The sequence below is a fragment of the Falco cherrug genome, chromosome 8, assembly GCF_023634085.1.
Source record: "Falco cherrug isolate bFalChe1 chromosome 8, bFalChe1.pri, whole genome shotgun sequence".
NCBI classification, from domain to species: Eukaryota; Metazoa; Chordata; class Aves; order Falconiformes; family Falconidae; genus Falco; species Falco cherrug.
Genome location: NC_073704.1, coordinates 31,742,838 through 31,761,901, shown reverse-complemented (window position 1 = coordinate 31,761,901; position 19,064 = coordinate 31,742,838). Strand labels below are relative to the sequence as shown.

The 19,064-nt window shown below is 40.4% G+C and overlaps 1 protein-coding gene across 1 annotated transcript in view; it reads left to right on the top strand.

Annotated features, from left to right (window-relative positions):
- The first annotated feature begins 88 nt into the window (after window positions 1–88).
- MYLK (myosin light chain kinase) overlaps window positions 89–19,064 on the top strand; it is a 217,294-nt gene continuing 198,318 nt past the window's right edge. Inside the window, exon 1 of the mRNA XM_014279463.3 lies at window positions 89–266. Coding sequence (XP_014134938.3) covers window positions 104–266 — 163 coding nt within the window. The 5' untranslated portion in view covers window positions 89–103. The remainder of the gene's footprint in view (window positions 267–19,064) is intronic.

Sequence of the window (19,064 nt, the reverse complement as noted above, 5' to 3'; positions counted from 1 at the left end):
GGGCGGTAGAGTAGGCGGGGAAGGAGGAGGGAAACCTGCCGCTCCGGAGGGACGAGGTGGCCGCGCTGCAGCCGGTCAGCCCAGCGGCGCGGGCTGCGGGCACATGCCGGGCTTGGAGCATCGGAGCTGCCGGTTCCCTGCGGGTGGCTCGACCCAGCTCCCATCCCGCCCCATGCGGGAGCGGCAGGCGGGCTCCTGCCGGGAGAGGTGCTCACCTACGGCTCCCCTCCCAGAGCGTCTTAACCCGGGAGCAAGCGAGCCTGGTAGTAAGTACTTGTCATCTTTTATGTGTGAGTTGTTATGGTTTTATTGTTCCCTGCTGGCAGGTAGCAAAGGATAGTTAAGAACAAGCATTCATAGCCTAGACTGTAACGATCATCGCTTTGGCTCTCCCTTGGGCTTCTGAGCCTTTCAAACTCAAGGGTGTATATGTGGAAGTGCACGTAGAGTTAAGTGTTCCTTTGCTGTGCATCTGCATCTCTCACACTTTTTGGACAAAATGTATGTGGTGGTGTTTTGGGGCTTTTTTAAAACTTCTGCTGTTCTCAAAGTAATTTGTGCTGTGTTGCGCAGCACATTTAGGGTATCAGAGAAGGATAAATCCTGGTGGCACCACTTATACTGCACGAGGATGGGGGAAGGAGATGAATGCTTAAAATCATTAACTTGGGGGGGAGGAGGTGAAATAGCTCCTCTGTGTGCTGCCCTCACGCTATAGGGCAATATGCTTTTTGGGATTCTCTGCCATTTAATCCTCTTTCCTGTATGTGGGCATCTGGACTCTGGCCTGGCACTGCTCCCTGCACTCAACTGGAAGGGAGTGGCATGGCACACTACCAGGGGCTGGAGACCAGGGACGAAAGGATAGAATTCTTCCCTTCACTTACAGTGTAAAGATACCTTTTAGCCCCCTTCCTGTCTTCTGCATAGTAAATCCATAGGAATGCTTCTACCAGAGCCAGGAAGCAGAAAAAATGTTTTGAAGTCTGGATTATGCTCCCTACAAAGGGAATAGCTGAGAAGATAAATGCAAATACCTGGTTCCACGCACCCTCCTTCTGAGGGTTTCCAAGCATTGACCCTCCAAGCATGGAAGGTCAGCATGGAGTTGCTAAGACTCTCCAAAATGATGCCACCTCTCAGTGAAAGTGCTGGAAATCCCATTGCTGTCAGTGAAGCTGTAAGGGAAAGAGTAATTCTTCTCACATTTTAAATCCCAAACAGAACAACTTCCTCCCTCCCCCTACTTCCTGCACACATTTTTTTTTTTTTTAGTTCTTTAGTTTGTTTGGTTTTTTTTCTCATTGTCCTTATAATGACTTGCTTTTTATTTGCCAAATATGGTAAATGTCTTCCTGTGCAACTTTATATTTGCTGAGGTGTTCCTGCAACTAGGCTCTAAGAGCACAATTTAGGAGCCTTCTGTTTTTAAATCAGAATTAAATTTACTAATAACTCTTTGATGGCATGAATAGTGAATTTTCATCTGGCACATATCCACAGTATTTTCTGTTTCCTCAAACTACACTTTTCTTCTGTAGCTAGTCACTATGTGCACTGCAGCTTGTAACATAGTGCTCACTGTAACACGTTTCCATAATACACCTGTGTTACACTCATCCTTAACATTTTTCATTCTGACGCTACAAGACAAGTGTTTTAACTCCAGCAATAACTGGGATAATCTTGTTAGTCACAGTAAGAGAATGCTTGCCACCAGAGGACCAGCACTAGGATAGGCAGCAAATATATTGATAGTATCTCACCTTTTGAGAGAGACATGAGCAGAAAAAAACCCCACCTGGTTTAATATACATCACAGCTAGGATTTTATATAAATGTGGGAGGCTCACGCTAGTTAATATCACTGACCCAATTTTTATTGGTCTTAATAGGGAAATCTTAAAAGGTCTGCTGCAAAGAAAGTTAGAAATCTGATACTTTGCTGTTGCAAGCATCTCTCCATAGCTTTAGTTCCCTTACTACATGATGCAAGGAAGGATGAAGGAAATAAATCGGTGAACTTCTGTTGTTTTGCTCGTATAATGCTGAAAGGGAATTTATAAAGTCTGAAGCAATGATTACGTATTGTCATTGGCTTAAGTTAAATTTAAGACACATGATTTTTCACCAGGTTTTGGTCTGTTTTGTGTTGTCCCTGACTCCTCCTTTAAGATTTTTAGGACTTCCTCTGGGCGATGATCCTATTTTTACAGTCAATCAAAATCCATACCAATATCCTTATGCAGGCCAAATACACTGTATTAGAAAGACTATAAACCAACAGCTACAAATGACTTTCAGAGTCCTCCTAAAACAAAATGCAGATGTAAATAGAGTTCAGAATGGCTCCAAATGCTGCGCCTTAAAGTTATAGATGTCCAAATCCAGAAAGTGTGCTCAGAAGCTCTGTTTGAAAGCCATGTAGGGAGGCGGCTAAAGTTTTTGGTTAGACGCTGGAGAGCTAGAAGCCACAGTCTGTGGTTGTTGGACTCTTCTAGGTAGTTTGTTTTGGGCCTGAGCATGGCCTGGAAGGCATCCTGGACAGTTTCATCCTGCTTTTGCAAAAAGACTCTGCTCCTCTCCTTCATAAACTTGTCAAGTTCATAGTGAAAGCAGTTTTTTGCTTTTCCTGTGTTTAGAGCTGTACTCAATAGCTTTTCCAAACTTTACTCCACAGATACGAGTTAGGAGGTAAGAAAGGTAATTTTTTTCCTTCCCCTTGGCTGATTAATACCATCTTCTCTCTTTGATGTTAAATTACTCATTTTAAACCTCCCATTGGAAGGTAGAATGTCCTTTCTCTCGCTGCTCTAGAAACATGTTGCTACACTTGTTGTAGTAGACTTTTTAAGACTTTTTCTGAACTGAATGATGACAGTGGCATCCACTGTTCCAGGTGGGATCTTAGCAAGCCTTGTACAGCTGCCTTCATCTCCTTCACTGACAGAAATGCTCCTGTAATGTACATTAGGATTACATATGCTGTTTGGATTTCAGCACTGCATGCAGAGAAGTTACAATTAATCTGTAGTACTGAAAAGAATTAATTAGTGAAGCCAGATGGAAACAGGTAGGATGGACTCTGGCCTTTTTTTTTTAATTAATTTATTTATCACAGCTTTGCATGTTGTCTATGTTGTCTGTGATTACAGGATGGAATTTGCTAAAATCTCAGTCTTTCCTGGGCAATTGTAAAGGGTCTGTTGAATGTGCTACAGCAAGGTCTGTCTCTAATAATGTCTTCATTAAGCATCTCTACAAACAGAGGAGTTTTTTAATTGCTAGACTAACAGGTCATTTAGCTCTGTGAACAAGCTACTGAATGCTAACTTATGAATGGAAATTTAAAAGATCATTTGCAACCTGCTACATGAAAGAAATACCAAAATGAAAGTATGTTTGTACCTCTGTTGTTGCTATTAAACCTGATATAGAATTTCAGTTTAATTTTCCTGGGAATCTTGACTGATTTCATAAAGGTTTTTTTGCCTCTGAAGTTTCAGCAGCTGCTCCCTATAAAAGCTAGAAATAACTGGTTCTCCTTTAGTAGGAATGAAAGGAGAATTGAGTTCTATAGAAATGAGGAGATTAGAGCTCTGTGAGGGATATACCCATTTAATGCTGCTGGAAACCAAACCCGCTCGAATAATCTTAACTCTCACTTCTGGTGAGCAGAAATTCTAGGGGAAAAAAAATTCCCTTAGTGACTTATTAACAAAGGCTTTTCAGGTTTACTGGGATTTATCATGTGAGCCTAATCTACCTTTTGTTCGTCCAGTTGGCAGGCTTTAAGATTTAAAAGGGTCTGCAGAAACTCCTCCTCCATGCTTCTTATTTAATTAAAGAGGCTTGATGCATTATTTACCTTTGAGTCTTCCATTTATGTGGGAACAATGAGTTGGGGTTAACATATCGTAACATATTTGTGAATACTGCGTTATAAACAGAGACAGGGAAAAGAAACAAAAACTCTGGCTGTATCTTCAAATTTACACTAACCTATATGGTTTCACTCAGAATGTCTGGAAGTCAAGCCATTCCTATGTAAATGCTAAAGAATAAATACAGGTGTGTAACTCCACAACAAATTTCCCTGCCCCTGTAGGTGATCAAAGAGCCTGGATGCGAGGCAGTCTTCACTTGCTTCTACACGGGAGCTCTCCAGAGTCATCAGATGTGCAGATCAGCCCTTGCACATACCAATATTTCATGTTTTGCTTTGGTAGTTAGGCAAAGACAGACTGGTAGTTGTAGTCTTCTCATTGGCTCCCCCAGTTTCTTCTCCTCCCCCACTCCATTCACTGCTGTAGCTGTGAGCATCAAGTTGCAGATAAAACAACTTCTGAGAGAGGAATAGGATGCAGCTCTTGCCAAATGCAATTAAGTGCTTAGGCTTACAAAGTGCTTTACAAAGTGTGCTCTTGCTGAATCCCTTTCCTCTTCTGCTTGCTGGCACAAAGTACTTTCTTGGCACTTACCTTTGTTGTAACAAGTCTGAGCATTGCTAAACCTTACTACAGTGTGTCAGCTCTCTAAATAAGTCTAGCAAACTGTGGTGTCTTGTGTTTTGAGGACAGTCTTGCTGGTGATTCTTCAGTAAGTCAGCTTGACCTCGTCACCTCTGCTATAATTGGATTAAATTCACTCATTTGCCAAAACCATGGCCAGCTGATGGCATACTAATTATTCAGACTGAAGTCCTGTTTTGTATGCACAGGATTTCTGGTGCCAAAGGCATTTTTAGGGCTTGTGATAAAGCTGATGTGCCACAGGATGCAGAATTGTCTCCAAGGGGTGCTTTCAGTTATTTTCTTCATCAAGGAAGGATTAGAACAGACCATAAATTCTGTTTGAAAGTGGAAGATATAACCTGTGGGAGAAGGAAGAGAGGGTTTAGTTGCAAGTCATGTGCATCGTTTGCAGTTTCTTTTGAAACGTGATAAATTGCAGTGAGTCCACAGGTGGTCTGAAGCTGCAGACCTCCTGGCTGAGGAGAGTGAGTGATGGTGTGTGCTGTTTTACACGCCCACCGCAGTTTATTCCTAATTGTTGCACAGCAGGTTAAGACCACTGCCCTGAGTTGTCTTTTTACTGCTGCTTCTGTTATTCGTCAGCTGTCTTGTGATCTGGGGTATCTGCAGAGTGACAGAATGATATCTGAACAGAAAGATGTGCCAAAAATGATACTGCAACTATGTAGAGGATAATCTGACAGCCAAGCCTGTAGTTTTATCCCAAGACTTTTTATATACTGTCTAAACCAGTGTAATCCAGCTTTCAGTGGGAAATGCTGTTAAGTAGCAAAAATCACAATCCTGATTGTTAACTTTGGCAAAATATTAAGGATGAGTGGGTAATGGGGAGACCAAGGGCTGAGTTACAAATACCCTTACAAAGAGGAGCAGGATTTGAGTAGCTTGAGAGACACGGTGGTACTTGGTCTGGCACAGACGCTCTCTTAGATGTTCCAAATAATGAAAAGATCCCTGTTTTGCGAGTTGGCTGTTCTTATCTGCCTGGAACTATTGCAAGTTTCTCATTTGCTTCTGGGCCTGTAAGAGTTGTGTTTTGCAAGCAGCAGGAATGAAAGGAACTACAGCTACCAGTTCTTAGTTCTGATCAGGACATTGTTGTATTTGATTTCAAGGTGATACTGCTTTCTTAAGTGCTATAAACTTGATGAATGCACATGGTGCAAAACAATAGATAAACAAGGTGAGACAAGGATGTGACATTTTCTGTATCTACTGACAGTCACAATTACTGTGTTAACATGCAGTGCAAATAACCAGGATGCCTGCTTTAATGCCCCATTACAAAATATCCATAGTTGTATAATCATATTTTCTGCAGTATTAACTCTTACAAAGTTGCTTGTCTCTTAACAGAATAAATATATAATGCCATTGATTCCTTATAACGGCACAAACAGTTTGCTAAATACTGAAGGAAAGTTTTTTTTATTCATATCTTTTATGTCATGTAATTGGAATCAGTGTCATCTAAAAAAATTACTAACCATCTCTGAACAAGATTCAGATGAATCCTGAACAAGGATTAACAGTCTGTTTAGGTAAAGAAAAAGTGTGAGAGCATGTTCTGTAAGAAGCACTCTAAGTCTAGGTCAGGGAACTATTGTCTATATGATCTTGCACTGTTTATATTAAAAGGGAAGTTACAAAACCAAAGCAACAAGCAAGCTGAGTTTAAAACACACAGGAAAGAGAAATTTGTCAAAAATGGCCACCTTTACTAAGGTTATTTACCTTAGATCTTTTATAATAATGTTTCCTTTACTTTGGTGGAAGGAGGTGAAGAAGGTATTAAGTCAATACTTGTGTCTGAAAGTGTTACTACCTCCTCACACCACTAGTACAAGTCCAGCCTAGTTTTGGAGGTCAGAAACCTTTTCTGTTTTATGCACTGTAAGTTTACTCCAGTGCTGTTGTGGGTTAGATTGGTGGGACCTGCCTGTGCACATGTTGCCACTGTTTAAATGCTGACGTTCTGGCTGTGATGGCCTCAGGGGGTGTATCCTGTGAGACCGTGGCAGAGGGAGCCCTGGCTTTGAAATGTAACAGCTGGTGTATGGGTGTCTCGCCCCCAGCATCAGCAGTGCAGTTCCTCTGACCTCAACGGAGCTGCAGCATTCATGGTTTTCAGTAATGTGGGAGCGAAACTGGGCCTATATTCTTTTAACTGGTCTATTTAGCAGCTCTCTTCCATATGCAGTCTCCATGCCAGTGACAGGAGCTTCCTGAAACTGACAGGAGACACAAAAGACCCTCTCCTCTAAATCACTGGACCTTAAGAATATTGAAAGGATGTTACAACGAGCCTTATAATACGCCATTGTTAGGCTCTCTCTGAAGATGCCTGCAGTGGTATCATACCTCTAAGCTTTCCAGAGGGGGTGTGATGACCCCACATGGAAGAAAATAGAAGAGTAATGGTTTGGGTGGCTGTGAGGAATTTTATGGTACTACTTCCCCTGTCTGTAACTTGAAACCAGCTGGAGGTATTTAGTGCTGACTAAACTCCTATCAGTAAGAGGCAAGCAAATATCTGAGCGTGTATCGTGCAGGTTTTTTAGGAAGAGATCCTGGCTTGCGTGTCTATGAATATTTGGGTGCATCTTTCTCACTGACAGGGGAGTGGTGAAACAAGGCTTGTTTCATTTTCTTAATTTCCCTGTCTTCCTACTCATTTTGCTGTTCCTCTGCAGTACAGCAGTTTTTCCTGTTGCTGTGAAAACACCCATGCTTGTGAGTGAACACATTTGAATGGAGGAGGCTGCTAGTTTTTGAAGCCTGAACTTCAGCATTCCCAGGGGAGCTGCCGAGTTAGCATTCTGTGCTCCCTTCAGCCCTGCTCGGGGATGTGCCTTAACAGCCTGTAGTATTCTGTCTTGCAGAAGAGTCTGTGGCAAGCTACCTCTGTGCTGCTGCCAAGACCAGTTTGCGTCAGAGAATTAATTTTTTTGTTATTATTTCCTTGGCAATCAATACAAACCTCTGATCGCTGATTCAGATAGTGAGGAACAAGACCACCACAAACAACTACGAAGTCGCTTGCATAAATACTTATTCAGCCCTTTCCCTCATAGTCCCCGCTTGCTGCACGCTCGCTGTGGGTTACAGAGCGCGGTGGCGCTGAGCCAGGCCGTCCCTCGGGTGTGCCGCTGCCCCCTTTGCCAGGGAGGACCCCACAGTGTGTGTCCCCCTCAGCAGCTGCCATTTTGTTTCCCTAACACCTTGTGTCCAAACACTTTTCTGGTGGATGGCTTTGGCATGATGGTCAGGCTCTGGCGTGTGGTGGCATTTCCACTGGGCTCCCCTGGGTGCCAGAGCTGGCGGGAACCATCCGGGACCGGCTCGGGGCGGCTGGCGGCCTCCTGACAGGCTGCCCACCTCACTCCTGCCAGTCAGTGTGAGAGATGTGAATAAAGGTGCGGCTGAGGGATGGCAGCGAGTATCCCTGAGGGGATGCCCTCAGGTGAGGAGGCAGGAGCTGTGCCGTGCCCTGCAGAGTGGCTGGCCTGAGCGGCTGCCAGGCAGGCTCAAAAGCACTTACTCCATTTTGCCTCAGCCCTGACCTGTGGGACCAAAGCTTTATTGCAACCGATGAGGAATTTTACTCAAGTTACATGAGCAAGTCAACCTGAACATAGGTACTGGGGCTACTTACTGATTGATTAAGCACATCTCATGCAAAGTAAAGGTCGGTGTGGCTGTTTAAAAGGCTGTTTTATATGGGTTTTCTTCAAAAGCATCTAAACTTAGTCAGCAGAAGTATTACTCCTTCATTTTACCTGAAATTATGCCATTATTTGGTTAATGTCAGATGACTAAAACTATTTTGTTCTCAAACTATCCATTTAGCTCTTACAACTTCCAGTTTTGTGTCAGATATTACTTCTACAGGGTATTTCCAAGCTATAGCTGTGGGCGGTGAGACAGGGAGGCCAGACTGCTGGTACTGGTTGGCCTGAACAGAAGCAGGGGCTCAACTCCTGACTGGACTATGGTGACATCCAGAAAATGAAGTTGCAAAAGTTAATGACTTGCATGGCATCTCAACACCAAGGACAGAAAGTCAGAGAGATTCAAATTGTTTTCCAGGTAAAACAGTGAGGACATTACTCCTTTCTTCACATGCATGATCTTGACCTTAGACTTAATGTACCATCCTCTAACTGCAAACTCTTCACCACTTTGAGACTGTAAAAGTAAACATGAACGTGTCAATATGTTTTAGTACTTGGCATTATATTGTTTTGAGGTTTTTTATTATATTGTGCTTTGCTCATCAATGTATGAGCAGTGTGCAGGATCCTGTGTGAATGGCAAGTACTCATGTTACGTTAACAATGTATGGTTATTGATGTAGTGTAGGTGTAGGGAACTACATTAACATAGCCTACTTCTCACCAAATGAAGGGAAATACTCATGGTGTTTCATGTCTGTTCATGCCTGTTATGCATTCTGTGGTTAACGGAATTCACTATCTAGCTTTCCAGTGCTAGTTCCTTTCTAGCTGGTTTTATTACAAGCATAAGGTTTTGAGACATAATATGTCAAGAGCGGGTATAAGAGTTAAGTTTGTCAAGCCCTGTTAGTTTTTGATCTGTGTAGCATAGAGCTGTTTTTTTTTCCCAAAACCAAAAAAATTCTTTTAAAACTGGCAGTTACAAGATAGTGAACTAAATTGAATCTCAAAACAAAGGATTTACTGTCTTGAAGACAAACTTGCTGTAATTGCACTTCTTGTGAGGTATTTTTTTTCCTTCTGTTCGAGCTTATATTTCACTTGCAAGACAGGAAATACAGCTTTGCTGATTAAATTTTTTTGAGCTATAAATAACTTACTATTTTCAAAGATGGTATTCATTTAAAAAACACTTCTGAAATGAAACTTTTGTCATTAATTAAAAAATAAATTAAAATCTTGGTTTACCTGGGTAGGTAAAATAATTTCTTATGGGTGTCTGTACTGTGTCTACAGATGTAAAAGGTGCTTTCAGGAGGAAGGGCGTTAAAAAAAAAAAAAAAAAAAAAAGCTCTGGCACCTGTAACTGGTCTGCATTGTTTTATTTCCTGTTGTTTGGTGTTCGTATCTGTCCCTGTCCCATTCCCACCCCTGTCATAAGTGGTAATGAATATGTTGCTTTCTATCAGCTTGCTCCTATGCTGGGGTTAGAGAAGAGACAAAATAACAAAATTAATCTGGAAGCTACACAGGAGGAAGAATACCAGCCGTTTGTATATTTCATTTTATTGCGTTGTTTATGGGTAGGTATCATCAGATACTAAGAGACAATGGTCAACATGTTGGCAGATAGCAGATCTCTAAACCAATATTCCTGTATTAAACCATGCTATGAATTCTAGTCCGGTTATCACAGTGGCAGGAGGTAGTTTTCTGAAGCACTGATGAATCTTGGTCATTGTTTATCTTCAGGTAGTGGTGGTGTATGTGCAAATACCAAGCCTACCTAAAAAAAATAATATCTGTAGCATTAAAACTGCTTCAGCATTCCAGTTAGCCCAGCATTATCTGACAAGTTAACAGAAGATTCTTCAACAGCTGTTTTTTGAGATCCACTTATCTCCCTACTTGTGTTAAGAATATTAGAGCATACATGATGTTTAGTCCTTTAAGTGTCCATTTATGGACCTGTTGTCCAGGAGTTTAATTCCTTTTTGAAAGCATGGCATCCTTTGCATTCACAGCCTTGTGTGACAGTAGGTTCCAGAAGCTTGTAACCTGCCAAGTAAACAAGTATTTTCTATTTAAATAGATTTATTGTTAGTTTCATTGAGTTCCACCTTGTTTTAGTGTTGTAGGATTGTATTCCACAGCTCATAATTTTTTTTAATTATTTTTTGTTTGGTTTTTTTTTGTTATACCTGGTCATATCCACCCTCAGCCGTCTCTCCAGGCTGAGTCATCCCAGCCCTTTTAATCTCCCCACGTAAAGTATCTGCTCCATTTCCATTTGGTTGCCCTTTTCTGCACTCGTCTAACATTATTATGTCCTCCTTGGTATGTGGAGAGCAGATAACAATACTCAAGTTGTGGGAGCATTCAGGCTGTGTGAAGTGGCAGAAATGCAGTCTTGCTGTCTTTCTGATCATGCCCTGTATTTTGCTGGCTTCTTTGACTGCTGCTGAACGCTGAACCAATGACTGTATAGGACTGTCAAGGACGGCTCCAGCTGCTGAGTAGGAATGGTTACAGCTGGTACTGCCTTGATGAATTACTTGGAATTTGTCTACACTAAAGCCTACCTGCCAACCTTTTTCACAGTTTTGTCACTGATGAACATACTCCATCAGTTCCAGTGCTGATCTGAGGGACTGAGGTGCTGATTCCTCTCCATTTTAAAAAGTGTCTGTTAAACTCCATCCTTTGCTTTCTTATTCTTTCTAATGTGTTTGCTCTTCCTGTTAGTGTAGTCAGACTTGCCATTGTGGTTCCCATGCACAACCCTTCCTGTGGCTGGAAGTTACACAGGCAGGATCTGCGAGTCCTCCAGTAGAGAGGCTTTCTATAATGCTGGCTTACATGCCTTGGCTAGTGCTTCTTAAAATTCATATTGGAATTTCTTCAGAACTTGTGTGAACATTGTTCTGTCCCGGTGATTTATTTACATCCAACTTCCTTGTTTGGTCGAGAATTTCCTGAATTTACTTCAGATTGGTCTGTCTCCTCTGCAAGATTTCCACAGCCATTGCACTCTTTGTTGCAAATCTCCCTGAAGATTTTGATAGTAAAGGCTGATAGAAAGAATTCATTGAGCTTCTCTGCTACAGCTTTATCATCCTCGTCTTCCCCTTTTACACCTTTGTTGATATATTTAAAGAGCTGTTTACTAGCACCATGATCTTCATTTGGAGGCACTTTTTGGATTGTGTTTTAGCCCTCTTAATTTCCTGCTTACATTTGGCTTGCCATGTTTTATGGGCTTCCCTGCCTTTACTTAAGCAATCCATTTTCTAAGAGCTGACCTATGCCCTGCAGTACTCTCCTAACTCTCCCTGAGGCTTATTTCTTTTTGAACTGCTCCTTTTTAGTGTCCTCTTTCTTTCTTGTCACATCCTTATACAGTTTCCTTTCTTAAAATTGAATATCTGGACACTGATTTTGTTTCACCCTTAGCATCAGTGCCATTCTTTGTGTTACAACACAAAGCTATAAAGGCTGCCTGTTAGGTAGCTTATACTTAGGAGTCTCTTTTCTGCTGCAGAACTGTATATGGATCTAGAATAATGCCTGATACTATACTGTCCCTTTTTTCCCATGTGGGCAAATACTGAGTGTTTCTAAATGTCCTCATGTGTTGTTGATATATGGCAGCTATTAATGTTGCAATACTCTGCGGAAGCCATCTATTAAAATTGAAAGGCACAAGCTGTGCATGTAGCTGTGCTAGATGCTAATGGAGCTACATAGCTACATATATTACTTTTTGCTTACACACAGTATAGGCAGTGATGAATAAAACTTTGCACTTATGAAATCCTGGGATAGAATATGTATAAATTCCCACCCCCCACCCCCACACTGAAAACATCCAGGAAGAAGATAGCCTTGCTTTTCCAGTTTTGCAGACATGGAAAAACCTAAAGAGAATACTCTGTGGTTATATGAGTGGTCTCTGTGGACATGTTTACAGGAGCTGAAGTGTGTTTGCATTAATTTCTGTGCAGTTACGGGAAGATTGTTCTTACGTAAAGCACGTGCATGCATTTTAAAAAGAGGTACAATGTTTATTCTTACAGATGCACTTTGAAGGGATGCTTTTGCAGATGCAAGCCAGTATTTAAACAAGATATGTGAACAAGTTACTGTTCATTAATATTGCTTAACTAGTCAAAGCTAATATTAACAAATAACACCTAGATAGCTGAATAAACCTAGTACTGTGCTCTCTTTGCACTCTATCAGTAAGGTCACGTATTTTCCTTTTAGTTAGGAGCATAGGACTGGAGTGTTTGATTGTATGGTGGTTTGTGGTTTTTTTCTGGGCCACATCCAGTCCCCTGCTGTAGTAGTCACCTTGCATTCTGTAAACAGAATCACCTACATCTGCAGAGCTTGTCTGTTTGAGCCTTTACTTAACCTGTGAGTGCTGCACCAATCTTGCTTCAAATCTAGCTATGTGCCTGTGCTTTGTTGTTGAAACTATTATCTGCCTGGACCAAAAAGCTGTTGGAAATGTACAAACTGTCTTAGTGTGATGACTCTGCTGATGAGTTGCAGGAGTTCCTCATCATATGAGGACCTAAATAATGAAGTAGTGTTGTATACTTTTAAGAGTTACTGCAAAGAAAAAGAAAGTGAAATTGTCCAGAGAAATTTCTTCATCAAAGCTGACTAGAATAATATCTGTAGTGAAAACCTGTATCTCATCACTTCGTTGTAATACATGCAAGGGAAATGATGTTAAATGAAACAGTGGTGTGTTATAAAGATCTGGACTGCAAGATGCAGAAGACTTAGTCCTGTATATGATTAATCCATTCTCAAGGGATTTCTTATCAATTGAAACTTCAGTGGTTATCAGGATCTTTTGTGATCATTTGTTTCTGTGGAGGCTTTGTTATGTAGCTGTGGAATTGTTGTCAGTGCTAGGCTTCAGAAGGATTTTGCTTGTTATCTAGATGTCATTTTTGACTTTACAGTAAGACTGGTAGTTTTATGTAGCTGTTCCAGCCAGACTTCATTTGTCTGATTCTGAGGATCAGTAACTTCAATATATTAATTTGTTCTTCTAACTGAAAAATACATTAATGAATGAATTATTTGCAGGATTTCTACTAGAATGTTTTTCAAATGGTATGGTCAAATACAGAGTTCTTATTACTTTCATCACTACATTTCAAAACGCTTTACAAAGAACCATCAGAGGGAAAGAAGTCTGAAAGGACCTTTCTAAGGCCTGAAAAAAGGCAAGCAAGGTGAATCTTCTGATTCCATTTCTGAATGCAAGGTTGTCTTATTCTAACTAAAATCATTTTCAGAGTTTGCTGGATAAAAATTGTGAGTGAATATACTTGAATTACTCATAACATAGCCTTAGTCTATGTATAGTTTAATGTACTGGGTGTCGGGGTAGGGGGGAGGAATAGAAATGGGAAAGTCACTTATAAATGTCAGTGTACCCACAAGAATGATTAGGTATTATCAAATCTCGAAGTTCATACCTTTAAACTGCATGCTTCATATGCAGACTTTCTGGAGCTCACTGGAGAATTATTCTTGGGTGTATTTTTTAACCCAATTCTCTGTGAGTCTCTAATGCAACTACAGAGCAAAAATATTACATTAATATTAGTTGGCTCAGCTGGATTACTTACCTCAAAAATATCTAATTAATTTAGTGGCAAGCCAAAATACTAATTTTTTCCACAATGAGAGACCCAACATAAAAGGTTTTAAAAGGTTAAGTCTGACTTCTTGTTATTCATAGCTATTACACCTTGTTTGCAGACTAAGAAGAGTTTTAGATGCTTATAAATTGGACATGAAGCCGTTACTAGCTACTGTTGGAAGTTTGTAGCATGACAAATGAATAAGACTAAAAAAATCACCCTTTAAACTTATTGCATGGACTCCCTGAACCTTGCCCTTTCCAGGTGACAGTTGATCACTCTTTTCCATCTTCAAATGAGAGAATGTGAACATGTTTTATAGGGAAACTGCTCTGCAGTTTCCAGGCTTACAGGAGACAAAGAGTTCTGGAAACAAACAAACAAAAAAAACCCCAAACAAAACACCAAACCACCCCCACCCCCCAAAAAAAACCCAAACCAAAACAAAAAACCAAACCAAAAAACCCTCCCCCCAACTCACTAGAAAACCTAAAAGTTTTGAACTGTTTGACAAATATTGAATTTCAATTTACAAAAACAATACCTGAGTTTAAGTTTAGTGTCAGGACTAGGTGCTGCTGTTTTAAACAGTTCTGTTTAACTTAAATTCAGCACACAAGCAGAGTGCTCGCTTTTGTATTATAGTGTTACGTAGTGCAACAATTAACTTCCCAGTTGTGTTATGCTAGCTGCTTTTCAAACACTGAGGAAGACCTTGTCACTGCCTCCAAAGAGTTTACTCTAAGATAATGAACAGCTGCTTACTTCCAGTGCAGTGATTTATTTATTTTTACTTTTTTGAATGGAGAACTATACTGAAATGATAGAACTGAATAGTTGGGATTTGTTTGTTTCTTTAATTTGGGGGGATTTCCTGGGCTTTTGCTTTTACTCCCTGCTTTTCAGAAGTCTGTGCCTTTTGATCTTATACTCAATACGCTGTGTTATTAAAACAACTTCTAGAAAGCCACCTGCTTTTTCGTTTAAGAAAGAAAGATAGGAGACCAAAATTGCATGCAATGCTTTATTTATATTTTTTTTCTCATTTGATACCTTCTCTCATGCTTTAGAAGAAAGGCACCCTCAAATTTAGACTTCTGTAGCTTCAGTTTCCAGCCCTTAGTTTCCATGTCTTTCTCTGAGAACTTTAGCATCTGGTATTTCTACTCTCTCATAACAAACGTTGTAACCATCTTAAACTGAACTTTGTACATTTTTTGGCTACAATTGCAATATATTTTTGTATATATTTATATATTTAATATAAATATATACATATATTTCCCCCAATCTTCAAATCACTGTCATGCCCCACTTAATTATCTCCAGACTTCTTTCAGTGCCTTTTTAAGGGTTTATATGGATAACTCAACTGTCAAGGCAGAAGTCTGTGACTCTTCCTGGCTCATGTGTGAGGGGACTTGCGTTTCCTTCAGTGAGGTGGTAAATGTTTTCCATTGTGTGTGTGTGTCAAACTGAGAGGCCTTGCTTGCACTTAGAAGTTTTCTGAAATAGTAAATTTAAACCCAAACACTAGAGGAAAAAAATGGTATTGCTGTATGTTTTTTAAAGGAAAAAGGAATAAACCAAAGGAGACTAAGAACTAACTGGGCCCTGGGGACTGATCTTGACTGTGCCTTGTTACCACAGCTTTATCCTTTCCAGTTCTTAAAGATGCTGTCAGTTATTGAACTCCGATGACCTGATTAATGCATTGGAGGGATGCCTATAGATTGTGGTATTTATATTGTTTCAAGATGGTTTCCTGGCAGGCAGATTGGCAGCAAGATGTCATCTTTGTGGTGATGAGGGGGGAATAGCACAGCTTTTTTCTTTTTTTCTTTTTTTGTTCTTTTTTTTTTTTTAAATGGAGTTTGTCTCGGCAAATAAATACCAGTCATTGGGTCACTTGCTCTGAAAAACAGTAGCCTTGTGGTAAGCTGAATTCCACAGATTTATTGGAGTCTATAGAGTAATACAGTAAAGGGTATGATGTCTATATTGTTTGCAGAGACTTAAAAGCACTGTAATACCTGCTCTTCCTTCAGTCAGCAGGGAACTGTCTTTTGAAGCTGCATGTATCCTGTGCATGTGGAATTCATGGGATAATCCCAGACATGTTTCTTGGGGAAAATACTGGATTTCACAGGATTTATTCAGAGACTTGATTTCAGTCAATGCAGCAGGCAGCAGCTGTTAGAAATTCTTGAGACACCACTATTAAGGAACTGTCTTCCTGTGTGGTTTTTTGTTTCACCCATGTAGCACTGATAGTATCAATATAGATGTGAAGGGGTTAAAATGAATTGCTGACAGAATCCAGTGGGTCAGAATAAATGACTGAACTGTCCCTTCTAACCTTCCTCCCTGTCTGTCCCTTTGTGACAACAGTCTAGTGTTCTATCTGTTCTTCTGTGCCACCAAGAAATAGCTCTTTTTTTTTTTGACACACTTTTGTTTGCACAATGGCCACATGGACAGCTGCTTCCATTTAACCCATAAGACTGAAATGGTTTGTGAGTGGTTTCTTATTTTATTGTTAAAGCAACGATTAACCTCTAATCTCCTTTTCATTACAAGGGGATTTCTTCCATATATCAATATATAAATTCAGACTTGTTGGGCAGAAGAATCAACTGGGAGACTGGGAGTGTCACAATGTAGTTCTTCCTTTGGATCTGAGTTCTTTTGCTCCTAGAAAAGTGTTTCATTTCTCTCAGGGGAAGGGGGCCAGATGCAGTGGGAAATCCCTATCCTAATAAACTGAAAATTAGCTTACTTTCTGGGTAGCATTTGCAAACTGTTGTTTCACCATCACTAACTCATTTTATAACTAGTTCAACTGTGTCTAGAGGAGCTGTTCTCTGGGCAAACAGTAGCGTACATACATTTTGTGAGTCATAATTTATAAGGAATAAAATGGAAAATTCCCTGGACTTTTTTCCTGCCTTTATTGCATTACTGTTTCACATCACATCCACATAAATGCATGATTCTACCTATGGACATGCTAGGGCAAAATTTTTCCTTTCTTATCTGTTGATCTCTTAATGTCAGAAGAGATCAAGATGGAGTGAGATGATGTGTTTTGCTGACCTCAGGACCTCACATGCCCCCGGTGGCTTGTGCAGAATGTGCTTTATTAGAAGGTGGGTACTGTAGCTCTGAACTGTTATTACACGTGGTTTAACATACAACCTAGGGAGACCATTGTACTGTTGGGCTTCCAGCACTAGAAGAGAGGGAGATAATAAACTGCTATAGGGGTAAAAGCCTTAGCCAGAATTTCAAACTTTAATAACAGTTTCTGTTGTGAGGAAGCTCTGAAATTACAGTGGTTCTGAGCCAAGCCATGCTATAAATCTGAGATGTTAGAGACAACTTGCTAGTAACGCTCTCTGAGATTTCTTACAGAAAATGTGGTTCTTATTGCAATATGTCTTCTCATTCCAAGAGAACTGGCAGTTGGTTTTACTGCTGCTTGCACCAGCAAGGCTGTAACTCTTTTCCTCTTAATAATCAACTTAGTTTTCTTCTAGGCCATGAAGACACTGGCTTCCATTTAGACCCAGGTTTAATGGTGAGTTTAAACTTGCTACAGCTTCTAGATTAGTAATGTGTGGTGTAGCAATGAGAGGCTCATGGTTTTGGCAAAGCTCCACTTACCTACTTTGCTTAAAGTCAGTTTGTGACTTGGGATTCATCAGCTTCACTCCTGAGTCCTACCTGCTTCTATCTATATCCAGGCCAGTAAAAATGCTATAGGAATTTGAAGTGATGCATACAAGACAACAGGAGAAAGCCAACTCCTTCTGCCATAGTTCTAAATCAACTAAATCACTAATGTGTGATTTGTCTTGTGTATCTAGCCACGTGTTCCCATGCAGTAATTAATGGCAACTGTCTGCTGAGCAGTCTCAAGTGGAAGGATCACTAAAGCTTTCTGTGAGAAAGCTTTTGAGGAAAACCAGTGTTCCAAATTCATTTCACCACTTCAGTTGTCTTCTGAGGACCCACAGCAGCATGAAGAATACAGAAGCAACCAAAGTCTTTCTCTAGTTTGGATTACAAAATTGAATTAATGTGGAGAGAAAATACATATCTATTTCATTGGCTAGTATAATCCATAGGAGAAGAAATTGCTCTAAAATGGGTTCATTGCTATAGATGTTTGAGAGGGGCAGGGAGCATTTTGGTTTAGTCTGTCTAAACCAAGGAAATCTGAAATAGAGATTTATGTTCCTAGCTTAATTCTTAAAGTTGTGGGCAGGGAGGGAGAAAGGGAAGTATATTCAGTGGTATGAGGCTAAAGGCAAATTGCCCAGATTTGCCCTCAGAAATGTAAGCACAACTTTCAGTGATTTCAGAAGGAACTGTACAACATAATGAAAGCATAACGCGGTGTACAGAAGTATCCAACTGCAGTGTTAGCCTTGCAAGGAATGAGACCCAGTGGTCTAGGGGGGCTTGTCCAGCCTCACTTACAATAGCTGTGCAATATAACCTCTTTCATATTCTGAACTTTAAGTGGAATTAAGTTTCTTTCTTATGGGAAGCTGTTTCTCTGCCGTGATGGAAGCATTCTTCTGATTTCTAACCTAAACGTATTCACGTTCATTTTCCACTCATGACTTTTATGTGTTTCGTTATCCTGGCCCCTGTTACTCAGAATTATTTCAGTATTTTTCTGTTTGATTTTCTCTGCTTTCTCTCTTTTAACAGTATGCTATCAAGAGTGGGGCTAAAACTCAGCAGAGGGATGTTTACAGTGAGAAATAAAATGAACCAGCAAGGTATGTACTCATGGAAGCTAACCCAATTAGGTTGCAAAACTGCAGTTGTGGGTGTAGAACTGTTCCTTTACAAAGGCACAGCTGACCTTTTGCTGTGTTCCTTTGCCATCTGTGCAAGAGGTTAGAGGCACTGATGACCTTATGCACAGGGTCCTTGAAAATGCCCTGATCTTACCCAGTAAAAGGTGAGCTGTGGCAAGAAAATGAGTACGGTACTTCCTAGTTCCTCATTTTAAATCCTAACTTTTATGTTCCTGAAAATCAGCAGCGTGTTTAGTCTTTCAGTAGCAAGAGATGATGCAGAGTAATAGCTGCTATAGATGACTTAAGAGGAGTGATTAGTTTGAGAATGTAAGGGGTAACACAAAGTAACACTTTATTTTGTGCCAA